The sequence below is a fragment of the Coffea eugenioides genome, chromosome 5 (genome assembly GCF_003713205.1).
Source record: "Coffea eugenioides isolate CCC68of chromosome 5, Ceug_1.0, whole genome shotgun sequence".
Taxonomy (NCBI): domain Eukaryota; kingdom Viridiplantae; phylum Streptophyta; class Magnoliopsida; order Gentianales; family Rubiaceae; genus Coffea; species Coffea eugenioides.
Genome location: NC_040039.1, coordinates 23,809,915 through 23,823,499, shown reverse-complemented (window position 1 = coordinate 23,823,499; position 13,585 = coordinate 23,809,915). Strand labels below are relative to the sequence as shown.

The window sequence follows — 13,585 nt, the reverse complement described above, 5'->3', positions numbered from 1 at the left end:
ATCCAATGGGATAATAATCTTGGGCATCTTTCTCATGTGTTTCGCCATTCTTTTTTTTTTTTTTTTCTAATTTAGAAAATCAACAGTGATTCTCCATTTATTCTCCTTAATGACTAGAACCTATGATTTGTTGATAACAGGTAAAATATTTTACCAACCAAATTACGTTCCGTTGTCATGTGTTTCGCCATTCGGGTAACCACGACCATGAATTTAAGTCTAATATAGATACAAGCCATGATATATATTTTTTTGAGTGGCGAATGTGAGGTGATGGTGGGCAAGCTGTTTCAGATTTCTTTAAATTCTTTTATTTTTGTTGAGATTAAAGTAAAGAATTTTAGTTATTCCACATATAAAAAAAAATTGGATTGTTGCCCCCACTATAGTTTTATGGAAAAAGAATAAATTAAGTTACCTCTAATAACGTCCAATAAATCATATCATCTTGCCTCCTCCCCAAATGCTTACTGTGGTCCACCAGGACACTCACTCTTGTGGTCCTCAAAAAAAAAAAAAAAAAGATTTTGAATGCAATGGATATACTTTAAAACGTTACACAATAACTTAACTTTTGTAAATTTGCTTTGTTGGGATGCTTTCAAATTGTTGGAAAGAAAAACCTCACAAAATAAACAACATCAGAAACTGAAACGCGAGCTCTTTCTCGCACATTTTTTTTATCAAAAAATTTCTACATTTTCTGTGAACATATTTTTTAATTATCTTTTTACCTCACATATATCAAATCACTACGATACATTTTCTACAAAAACTTCAGAAAATTGCAATCCAAACAGGCAGTAAAGAGTGGGTGAAAGTTGAGCTCTGACTGAAAAGAAATGTATTGTAGACCATCCGGATTGAGTTTCAGTGCAAAAATAGTGGTAAATTCATGATTTACCTCGTGCAATAGTGTCATCAATGCTCCTCTTCCTCCTCAATCTTGAAGGGGCCAACGGTATCATTTCTGCTCCCACCCCACCCACCCATCAAGTGGGTTGTGAATTATGACCGTTTGTTTGTCTATCTTATGTGCATTTGCCAACTCAAGTAGGAATAAAAACCTTTCAATCAATAAAAGAAAGAAAAATGGAAAAAAGAAAAAAAGATGACCTAAAAAGAGAAATGAAACTGATTTGGGCTATGTTGCCGTTTAGGAAAAAAAAAAAAAAAAAAGAAACTGATTTGGGCTCTAGTAGGAAGGATGCAGAATACAGATGGGTGTTGAAATTAACTGGATCGAGGATCAACACTACCATTGTGGACTCTTACATTGACTACCAGCCTTCCACTTTTCCAAACCCAACTGATATCAAGTGGGCCGGCGTACTTGCATGGTTGTTGTGGCTATTTATAAGTACAGGGAGACGCACATTATAATTTACACCCGCATTTGAATGGTGACTTATATCGAACATTGGTACTAAAACTAGCTTTTAACTAGTAAATTGATTGCCGGAAAGTAGTGGAATTTAAAGCAAAAACAAGGTATACCAGCTGCTTGTATGCTTCAATGTTGTTCTAGTGATTAAAGATGAGTTAAGGCATTCGATTTACAATATCTAGAACAAAATCTCAATTCTCAAATGCCAAAATATTTCCAAAAAAAAGTGTTATATCGAACCTTTTTGCAACCCTAGTTGAAGATCTATATGATTTTTTTTTTTGTAGTAAAAAATTTTGGAGTATTTGGCTCTAGTTACTATCACAAGTCAGACATGTTTTCAAAACTATAAATTGTTTGCAAAGATTCTTACAGATTGTCTACCAACACAACTCTAATATTGATAGCGGGATTCGAACATGCAATCTTTTGTGAGAAAGTGATCCGTCCTTACTAATCGAATCAACTTATGAGGAAGATGTGTATGATTGCAAAAGCGTAAAGATAGATCAAACCATTGCCGCCTGAAACGGACACTACATCCCACATTTGAGAGATTAGTGAAAACTTGAGAATTTGAGAGATAGAAAGGTTGAGAAATCAAAATTAGAAAAAGTTAAAAATACCTAAAACTAATAGGTGGTGTTCCGAGCATATGCTAGGTCAAGCGGGATGGGCTTCAACTGTTGTGATTCTTTGCTTGAATTTCGTCACGGGGCCGTGCAAATTCATTTTGTGAGATAGGTTTTTTTTCGAAGGATTTTGTGAGATAGGTTGAAACCACCAACAATAATAACTATACCTGACAATTGTGCGGGTTAATATTGAATTTTCATTTAAATGGGTTATACCCAATCCGCCTAACTTAAATTTGGGTTAATTTTGGATTGGGTTATATTGGGTCATCACAAAACCATGACCCAAATATGACTCAATATATTAATTTAATAGATTTTGATACATAAACTCTCTCAAATACATTTTCACATACAACAAAAAAATTTCATACACATAAACATATTTTTATATAGATAGACATATTTTCACATACTAAAACACTCACGATACAAACGCACACTCACTTCTTAAATTCATTTGAAATACATTAGTGTGTTTGGATAGTAAATTATTGAGATAATTTTGTGAAAAAAATACTGTAACATTTTTTTGATGTGGTGTATGTGACATAGAAAGGTGATTGAAAAATGTGTAGATGATACAAGCAAATCAGTGTGTGTAAATAAGGTGTAAATAATATGCATTTCAAACACACTATTTTTAAGCATACAAACACACTAAAATACATCCTAATATACTTTTACAAATACACACACATACTAACTGTTTAAACTCTAAAAAGGTTAGTGAAATTGTTAGAAATCTCATCTCAGGAGAGGTTTCTGGAATTACGCTATATAAAAACGATGGCAAATTGGACCAAAAGCAGCAGCATAGCCTGCATCCATACATTGACCGCTTCCAAACTTTGAAAATTTGTTTCTTTTTTTCCCTTTTTTTTTAAGAATATACGGGACCAATTCCCCCGCAATGACAGTAGTACTTCGTAAAAACAGGAAACAAGTAGACATTAATTAATTATTTGGCTACAAAATACTAAATTTAGCAACTAACAAACAAATAATAAGAAACTAGATTTAAATTCTACAGGTCGACAACTTCCTAATGACCTTCATTGAGCAAAAAAATTAATTTGTTTATTTTTTTTAACTTAAGTTGGGTAATGGGTGCCCAACACAAATACCCAAACCACCCAAAATATATGTGGGTTTTTATTACCCAACCCAAATTTGACCCAACACCCAATTTACCCAACCCAATCTCTCAAATTAGTGGGTGGATTGGATGGGTTATTGGGTTTTGGGCATAATTGTCAACTCTAATAATAACACTAGTAGAAGATTGTTTCGACTCAATACTTGCCTAATTGTTCAAATTTCTTAATAAAATCATTGATAATACGAATCGAATCGTATTAGCAAACATTTGCCCGAATCCAAGTTATCACCCGTTTGTTTTTGATTAATTTGCTTTTGGAGCCCGGCGGCAAGAGAGAAGAGCTGAAGAGACGAAGAAGAAGAGAAGAGGGTTTGGTTTTGTTTCCTATTTTTCTGGGATTTTTTTTTTTGCCTATTTAGTCGGTCAAATGGAAGACAGAAGTCAATAGTCAAGACTTTAAGTTTTAAAAAAAATATTTAGGAAAAAAAAGGGGAAGACAAAAATCGGGTTTAATAGAATTAACTGATTCACCGGTCAGACCCGGGTTTTACCGAATTTATTACTCTCTAGCTTTTTAAGTTGGATCGAACCGATTATTTGACCTATTTTTTATTAGATCGGTTCGATCGACCAATCCGATTCAAGCCTGAAAACATAGACTATAACCCAAGACAAAAAAATTTACGTAGTTAGTCCAGTGGATTTTTTTTTTTTTTTTTGTCGACACAGGGGTGTCCGGGTATGTAGTTAGTCCAGTGGATATGACTACACGTAAATTTTTAAAGTCAGTTAACATTTTTATTTCTAACGAAGCTTGGGCTAATTTCCTGATGTAGACAAAATTGAAAAAAAAAGTTTTGGTTGGGACTGGGAGGTTAAATTTTCTCTTTTACATACACACAAAAGCATTAAATTATAGTAATAATAATAAAAGAGTAAATGACAAAAGTGACCATTAAATTATCTAAAATGGTACAGTTTGGTCACTGAACTTTTTTTAATCAAAGAGATTGCTCAACTCTTTAGAACAGTCTTTTGGATCATTTTCTGCTAAATTAATCAAAAAATGACCTGCAATTTAGGACACTTTTGTCCTCGAAAACCTACAATAATAGATTAAATGTGCTTCTTTCAATTTGATTTACTGACTAAATTGAATAATATGATCCAAAAGGCCCATTTTAAGGAGTTAAATAACATTTCTGACAAGGAAAAAAGTTAAGTGACCAGATTGTGCCATTTTAGATAGTTTAGTAATGATTTTCGCCATTTGCTCATAATAAAAAGAGAAAAATTTCAGTGTTCAAATTGTGCTATTTCAGAGAGTTTAGTAGTCATCATTTTCTCTATTTGCTCAAAATAAAAAGAGAAAGAAAATAGGGCGAGGGTGAAAAGAAAGAAAGAAAGAAAACAACTGGCATCCCAGCTTCCGACGTCGTTTGAGCCTAACATGTCCAGCCAAGGACTCGGAAGTCAAAAGGGTAAGTCAAAGACTGGAGGATGTGCTTCTAGTTCTAAGCCACCGTTGGTATTCTTCCCTAACTGCTAGTAAATTCTCAGACGCCGTAGACGACGATGGCGACCGAGGCTCCTTCCTCCACCTCTTCCACCGGCAAAGCCAATAATCCTTATCAACAGAAAAACCAACATCGTCAAGATGAGAAGTCGCATCGTTCAATCTTCGAACTTCCGGCGGATTTTTTTGACTCCTGCCGCTTCCTCCAATCTCCATCATCTTCAATAATAGTTCCCGCGGACGACGCTGCTCATGACGGTTTTTCCAGAAATCAAGAAGACGAATGTTTAGAAAGTAATATTAGTGAGAATACTAATGCAATTGGTGGTCGTGGTTCTATGGAGAGATGGAGTTGCAATACGTGTAAGGCCGAATTCGAGTCTCTTCAAGACCAGCGCTCTCACTTTAAATCCGACATTCATCGCCTCAATGTATATTTCTCCACTCTCTACCTTTGTTTATCTTCTTTGTTACTCGGGGTAAATTAATCAAACATAGGTTTTTTGTATTTTGGTGGTGTTATTGTCTTGCAACAAAATTGGGTATTTTCTTTCATAAGATACTATTTCGGTATTACCTCTTGTTATATTCTATTTTATTGGTTCCTGTAATTTAATCTATTTATGATTAATGTGGATTGTTCTGTTCTAAATTACTGTCAACCATTAGTTAATACTAAGTCCAGTTGATATTAGGAACTCGTCCTGACCCATTCTGGGGTTGATGGCATATTTCTCACTTGGAGTCATCGTAGTCATTCTAGAGCTGTGGTGGGTGGATCCTGGTGTGGTGTGGCATGGCTTGGGTGCAAAAGTTTCCTGCTTGGGGGGTTTGGTGGCGTATGATTATAGGTTTGGGGTTAGTTTAAATAAGTTTTGAATCAATATAAGTAGGCCAGCCCTTGGTGGCATCATTCGCTTGCAGTTTACTGTAGTGTGACACGCTCTCACTTTTACATCCTAGATGGCAATAGTGTCAAATTTTAGAGAAGTTGATCCTGAGATCGAGACCTTGAGAGAAGGGTGTTTTTAATGTTTACAATTGAGGTCTTTCTCCATTCAGACAAGAAAATAAAAATTCTGATATCATCTTTTTTTCCTTGTATGATGATGCAATGAAAGATGTAGCTATTGAATTATTTGCTAACTGGACCTAAAGACGTAATCGCTGCAAAGTTGTTCTTTTGTGGAGTTAATAATATGGTCAAAGACATGCCGTGACTCTTTTTTTTTTTTTTTTTTAACGTGTGGTTGGGATTCTTCTATAGTTTAGTTCTTATGCTATGTCTTTTTTTGGTGCATGTTCTAGAAATGCTCCTCATTCTGTTTTGTATATTGCTGATGATATCAGATAAAATAAAGCAACTTGCTTTGCTCTCATTCTTGAATTTGTAACTTATAATTTCGTGGACAGTCACCTTACTTCTGAGCTGTTGGTGTCAGATAAAGTTAAGTATTGCTGGAAAAGGCACTGTGAAGGAGGAAGATTTCAATGAAACAACTTCTGACAGTTTATGCAAGGATTATGACGTTTCAAGTATTTCAGGATCATCAGAAGAAGATGAGCCAGAAACTGGTCGTAATATGGGTTTGCATGGTAGATTGGGGGGAGTTCTCAAGCATAAGTTGTTTTTACAATTGCAGAATGGAGAGAGAGTGTCATTTTGGAAATGTTTGCTATTGAACGAGTCTGAGAATATTGTGTTTGAGATTGACAAATCTATTGCTGCAGACTTTGGTGAATGTTTCTTGACAGAGAAGGAGGTGACTGAAAAACTAAAATATGTCATCCATGAGCCCAGGGATGCTACCCGATTAAGAGTGATGTTACTTGCAAGGGGTGGGCATTTTGCTGGCTGTGTCTTTGATGGGAACTCCATTGTTGCTCATAAAACTTTTCACAGGTTAGAAGCTTTTAATAAACTCCAGCTCTTTCTGAATTTAACTTTGCTCATCACGTTTCAAAATTACTGCTAGCTATACTTCCAAGTATACATGAAAACAGAAGAGGTGTGTGTTAACATGGAAATGAATGAAAAGAGATGTGATGCAATTATCTTAATTGTCTGAAATGGTATTGGAAAAGAAATCTAGCTATTGCTTTTAACAATAAATAGGACAAAATACCATATTCATGTTTTACTAGTTAAGTCTGCAAAACAGCTTTTCATGTGCTCGATAAGTGACAAAAATAAAAGTGATGAGTAGACACCCATTTGCCAATATCATAAAATTTATGTGATTGGATTTTATAGACTTATTGAACACTCAATGCCTAAATAATTTTTTCTCTTAGAAATGCTAGCTAATGGTACTTTTTTTGTTTTGACAAAATCAACGACTGTGGTTGCTTAACAGCTCTATTCTGGATGGAGGCTACTTATATAGTATTCAGTATAACTTTGTCAATTGATAGTTGATGATTTCCGTGTAGACTTATGAATGAAGTTCCATCTAACTTGGCTATTTTATGAAGATATGTAGTGCGTGCCAAGTCTGGTAAACGGCAGTCATCAAAAGATGCAAGTGGCAAGACTGTCCATTCTGCTGGAGCTTCACTTCGCCGGTATAATGAGCTTGCACTAAAAAAGGTATAGATGGTTGAATTTTAAGATGAGTAAGATGTCATGTGCTATTCTATACACAGTTTGCTGGCCCACTGTTCTGATCTGTACCCAGTTCACTTGTCCAATGTTTTCTGTGTTTTTACCTTAGAATACAACGGTAGTGAATTTTAATTCTCTTATTCATATGATGTCCAGGAAATTCAAGAATTACTAGCAGCCTGGAAGCCTTATTTCTCTGTTTCATCTTGCGTTTTCCTTTATGCTCCTTCTAGCAACTATCAACTATTTTTTGATGGGGAAAGACCAAATTTCAACTGCCAGCATCATGTGATTCGAAATATTCCTTTGACTGTGCGGAGACCTACATTAAAAGAAGCTCGAAGGATATATAATTTGTTGACACAGGTTTCCTCTGAAAATGATGAGCAAATTAAGTCGTCTACTCCAACAAATACAAGGAAGGAAGCATATCTACCTGATAGTCTTGCAAGTGATGGCCAGGTGGAGTCTATGAAGATGGACACAGGAGAGAATTTGGATAATCAAGCAATTACTGATATTTGTGGGGTTATCAACAAACTTGAAAATGTGCATGTATCAAGCAGTCCTGAAAGTGAGAGTGAGATTGTTTGTGCATCCACACCTTTGCACGAAGCAGCCAAGACTGGGAATTCTCAAGAAGTCTTGGAACTTCTAGAACAGGGTTTGGATCCTTGTATTAAAGATGAGCTAGGTCGTACTCCCTATATGCTTGCTACTGAAAAGGAAGTCAGGAATACTTTTAGACGGTTCATGGCATTGAACCGTGATAAATGGGATTGGTATGTTGCTAAAGTTCCTAGTGCATTGACTAAAGAGATGGAGGAATCTCAAGCTATTAAGCAGGTGATGTGATTTTCCATTATCATGTTCGTACTTAAACTTTTTGTTTCAACAGTGTCAAGTTGTAAAGGTTTGAAATTCTGGCTTAAGTGAGTAACTTTTGGTCAAAATTGCTGAATAATTTATTGAGAGGTCACGCTCCCTGAAGCAAAATGGTGTTTGATTGATCTAATAACACTGGAGCGTCTTCCTGTAGATTCCCTATTTCCTGCAAATTGCTACTCCTGAAATTTGATACACGCCAGTCTAGCTGCAGATGATGCTGCTTTGCCTCTTTTACTTTTATTAGATTAGAGTAGTGACACGACCTTTGGTGTCAGAGATGCTAGCAGAGACTTGCAAGAGTATCATGTCCAGAAAAAGTTATAACTCAAATTTCTCTGACATTCTGCACAGGCTGAAAAAGATGCTAAGAGAAAAGCAAGGGCAAAAGAGTTGAAGAAATTACGTAAAGCAAGAGAAAAGAAGGCTCAGGTTCGTCTATTTTTCTTTTTGGTGACACTGATAATTTCTTGATATCATTAATAGCATTTAGTTTGCAGAATGGAAGATTGACCTCTTCTTTGTGGAACAAATTGTGCTTGCTGAATTGATCTTTCTATAAATTTTTCAGTTCAAATCTTAGACTAAGATAATTTATTCTCTCTTTATTACCTGTGAGACTCTGACCTAGACTTTTGTTTATGAGGTTCAGTCAATCTTTTCTGATATGTCATATATTTGTTATAAGCTGTTCTTTGACATTCTTTGTTATTCCCGAGGAATGTCACCAGTCTTTGGTTATAAAGTTTGTGTTATTGTCAATGTGTAACTATTGTGACTAAAATGCACAGGCTGAAGCTGCTCAATCCCAAAATGCTTCTCCCATGTTGCAGAATCATGGATCCGTTCCAATTTCCAGTTTCAAAGGACAGTTTGAATCTAGTAGTTTGTCTAAAGAGGTTATTCTCTGCCTCCTTTACAAATAACCTCCAACACCCTCCATCCCCAATAACACAAAGTAAAATAAAATAAAAACTAGTTTTCTTTTCTACGAAACAAAAATAGAAGTGGAAAAGAGAACTACAAATTAATCAGCTTGAAGTTTCATAAGCCATAATGTTATGTTTATGTTTTTTAATGTTAGTGCAAGATGGGGCCAGCCTGTGTCTATATTTCCCGTTGTTCACATCTTTTCTTCCCAAGTCCAGACTACTACCCTTCTGATATCCTACCCGTATTTTGAGCAGGAGTGTCTTAAAAGGGCTCAAGATGCAGAAAGGGAAAAGAGAGCTGCTGCTGCTGAGAGAAGAATAGCAGCAGCTGCAGCCCTCAGACCTCAAGGCACAGGATCAGTGGCTTCTAGTTCACAAATAAAAGTTACAGAAACTTCTGACAGTCTGTGTTCATGCTGTCATGTTTCACTGGCTGGGATTGTTCCCTTTCACAGGTATAATTACAAGTACTGCAGCGCATCATGCATGCATGTGCATAAAGAAATCCTTGATGATGGATGAGCAGCCTAATCTTATTATTGATTATTTTTACTATACTTGTAGAAAGTTGAAGGAACTTCAATTCTTGTATTAATAATCGAATATGGCAATTGATAAAGTGAGCTTAGAAAATTTTTGTTCAGAAAATTCACCCCCTCGCTCCCCCCCCCCCCCCCCCCCCAAAAAAAACCCGCGGAGAAAGTTTGCTATTTGCAATAGCAGTGCCCTGTGAAGAATCTGTAATCCTTAAATGGAAACCCTGCCGAACCTTTACCTGGCGCTCAACTTGCTCTTTCTTTTTCTTTTTTTTTTTGGTTTAAATCTGAAACAAAATTAATAATCGAGAAATTCTGGGCAAGCAAGTCGACAACTTTATATCTTGGAGAAATGACAAAAAAACACTTAACCAGTTAGTTGTTGGGGTTTAAATTCACGACGATCCTTTTAGGAGATTGTTGCAGCTACTTTGAGTGTTTTTTTATTTTTATTTTTTATCTTAAGGTTTGTTTTATACATCTCCTCCTTTTTTGGATTGATGGGTTCAAAAAATTTGTTGGTACTAACGTTTACGTACTATCTTGATGCAGAAGTAGGTCAATTCATGGGGGGCTTTTTCATTTTTCAGCTGGCAGAGACATCCATATGCAGAAAGGCCAATGGAAGTGGAAAAAAAAAAAATAGAAGAAAGAATATTAGCAGGACGAATATATCCTCATTTTGGCAAAACACAGAAAAAAAAATGACAAAGATAAATGACCAAACATATCAGGGTATGTTAGCCTCCTAACGATATTATCCTTTAACTTCTTTTGAGGAAAAAAAGAGAACTCTTGTTCATCGTTTTGGTGCGTTACATGGAGGGCAGTTTCATTGAATCATTAGCAGTAGGAGTCCGGGAGAATGATGGGCTTTTGAAAATCATCGTTGACAAAAATTTAGAACCTGAATAGCATTTGTTGAAACCAATTTTAGTGATCCAGCAGCTAATTCATTATATATTTATATAGTGAGAAACCCTGAAAAAATATGCCAAGATTATTTCATATTTTTTTGCATTTCTAACTTTCTTTAATATATTAGCACATTTTTTTATTTATCTGTTTATTTTGCTCGCAATAAGTGCGTGACCATAATTTTAAGTGAAAAATAATACACTCCTCCGCTAAACCCTAATAAACTACTTGGTCTTGTTATGCTAAAATTTAATACTTCGAAGGTAAATTAATTCCATTGATTTAACCAATTAATTTCTTTAAATTCCGATAGCTAAACCTTTAATCGTTAATAATGTTAAAGGTTAATAGAAACGCTTAGTAATTAAGATGCCAATCAACAAATTATAGGATAAAATGACAACAAGTATACCTAAACATACTTAAGAGCATAAATATTACGATAATTGAAGCCTTGCAAGATTAGTGTATTATTAGGAGCTTAATCTATATTCGGGATAAAAAATTTTGGAGTTAAGCTAGAATTAAGGAACTTAAGTGGATATTAGGAGGAGATGTGAAAAGACTAAAATGCCCTCCATACAATCTCAAAATGACCATGCAATCCAAACACATTTTCGGACAGCATGATCACTCACCACCTTATCCGGCCAATGCACTCTCTCCTCCAATTCCACACTCAACCCTCTCATGCACTCAACCTCCTCCATCCGCAAGCCATTTTCTCTCCTTCCTCAATACCGCGACACCACCACACTTCACCTTCACCTCGTTAACATCGACGCGAAAGAGTGAGAGAGAGGGAGATCAGCTTCATCCGAGAGCAAGAGGGAAAACTGTGAGCTGCACACATCTTCCATTTCTGGCCGCGAGCTAGGAGGAAGAGAGGGAGAGATATCATGGGAGTTCCATCCATTTCTGCACCATCAACCAGCTGCAATCCAGCTTCAACCTCCACCAATCGCAACCACTGAAATCCAAACCAACCTCCAGTCACGAGCGAGCTGAGAGCCGAGAGGGAGAACAGAAATATTTTTTCAGATTTCTTGTGCGTGAGCTGAGTTCCTAGCTGAGGTAAATTCGAAACTTAGATTAGTTAAGTGAAAACATGATGATTAGGACATGCATGCCATGTTTATATGCTCGGATGATGAAATGAGAAAGAAAAGGGAAATCTGTTTGGTAGAATAATTTCTGCCGCGAGCTTGGACTGATATGCAGTTATAATCTGCTTAAATTTGATAATCTGAACCTGTATTGGGGATTATACGACTAATCACTAGTTGATTTACCTGACTATGGCTTTGCATGTTAATTTTGTGCATTCGGATGATGAGTTAAGGAGCATAAGAAATTCTGTTTTGATGAAATGGAACTTCCGTGAGCATAAATTGGAAATGTAGTTCCTAATCTTCTACATTGTGATGATCTAAGTTGATACCTATGATTATCTAGCTAACAACATGATGATTGAGGCTTGCATGGGGCTAAGTAGCTCGTCTAACCAAGAAAATAAAAATGAAATGAAATCAATTTGCATTCATGATCATTCGAGGATAGCTGGGAAATTTCTGGAATTTTGGGGATAATTATAACCGTGTTTGAACTTAATTCTGAGCTAGAAATGTTAATCAATTGGTCAAGCATCTGCATGCTGAATTTGAGAGCTTAATAGCATTTTTAGCCGAGGAAATATTGGATTTATGGACATTGAAGTGCTGGAAATATTAATGACCGAGAGGTTGAGCAGAAATTCTTCATTTGATTTCTGGAATTTTCCCTTGGAATGTAATGGTTTAGAAATGCATGAGAGATGTGTATTTTAAGCAGTGTAAGTTGTTTAGCTATGGAACATTTGATATTTAGGAGGATTTAATCAAAAATGTTGAAATGGAATTCGTGATAGTTTGGAATGACAATTGCTGGAAAACGATCAAGTTATCCTTGTTTGTGAACAATAAAAGTTTGGTTGAAATGTTGGCTATATTACTATAAGAAATGATTGTTGGATGCTAAGGGTTAATGCTTGATGAAACCCTTGGCTATTTGAGTAAATTCTACGTGCATTACGGTTTTGATAAAATTATTTGCTGAGATTTTTCTTGACTATCGAAACAAGAAAAGAAAAATATTTTGAACTCTTAGAGTCATTTGGGACTCAAGCTGGATATAGTTCTCTTTTGTCTTGAATGGAGTTGTGATTTAAATTGAGTATTTGATGTCAAGGGCTAATGATTGATGAAGCTCTTGGCCATTTGAATGATTTTATATAAGCATTAAAGTGTGATGAAATTAACTGCTAGAATTGCTTGGAGGCCTTATATTTATTTTGATTAAGTTGAAATGTGATATGGGCTTGCCAAAACCAAGTGCTAATGATTGACGAAGCCTTGGTCATTCATTTTATTATTGATCAGAAATGAATTTATTGAAACCTAGGGCTAATGATTGACGAAGCCCTAGTGATTTGCTATTGAAAAGTGATTTTTATTTGTTGGCCAATCTAGGTTATAATGTGACTTCGAAATAGAATCGAACCTGTGAAAGTCGATTCGACCCTGTGAACTCGAGCAATTTTGATCAAGCTAATCAAAAATATTTTTACGCTAGTATTAATCGATAAACTTCAGTAATTAGTAGTTTGCCCTAAATTTTTGCCAACCGACAACTTTCCTTTAGCTTAAACTAGCCTTGATAGTTATAGAAAATAACTTTTCTAGCTTTTAAAACCCTAAGTCTTGTTTCACTTCCTTTTCTTTCTTTAAGACCAGTCCCTTGCTAGTTTTTTAGAGGAAATTTCCAAAACACGAGATTTTTAGCGATTTTAACTAAACGTGCAGAAAACTTGTTCGGCAAGAAACATTATTTCACGTAAAATTTGTTCTAGTAACACTTTTACAAGAAAAGTAATATTAAAGAAACTTTACAAAGTATTTTACTAGTTTTAATACTACATGGTTTGTTGACTTATTCCAAGCAAATAAACTAGCTATACTACGAATAATTTTCCTACGTAATCCTAGAACTAGTATAGCCAACTTATAGTTTTAAAATTTGGTATTTTAGGGT

At 35.4% G+C, this 13,585-nt stretch overlaps 1 protein-coding gene across 1 annotated transcript; it reads left to right on the top strand.

Moving 5' to 3' along the window:
- Window positions 1-4,634: 4,634 nt before the first annotated feature.
- On the top strand, window positions 4,635-9,736 carry LOC113772564 (ankyrin repeat and zinc finger domain-containing protein 1-like). The gene is made up of 7 exons (XM_027317189.1): window positions 4,635-5,071; window positions 6,083-6,543; window positions 7,116-7,230; window positions 7,402-8,091; window positions 8,485-8,562; window positions 8,922-9,029; window positions 9,318-9,736. Exons 1-7 carry the CDS (start codon window positions 4,700-4,702, stop codon window positions 9,582-9,584), a joined length of 2,091 nt encoding a protein of 696 aa, XP_027172990.1. The 5' UTR covers window positions 4,635-4,699; the 3' UTR covers window positions 9,585-9,736.
- Window positions 9,737-13,585: the final 3,849 nt, after the last annotated feature.

Excerpts from the sequence above, each read along its gene's own strand:
- LOC113772564 (XM_027317189.1), top strand. The coding sequence starts at position 4,700 with ATGGCGACCGAGGCTCCTTCCTCCACCTCTTCCACCGGCAAAGCCAAT. Across the intron at positions 8,092-8,484 it reads AATCTCAAGCTATTAAGCAG|GCTGAAAAAGATGCTAAGAG; the intron begins GTGATGTGATTT and ends CATTCTGCACAG. Across the intron at positions 8,563-8,921 it reads CAAGAGAAAAGAAGGCTCAG|GCTGAAGCTGCTCAATCCCA; the intron begins GTTCGTCTATTT and ends TAAAATGCACAG.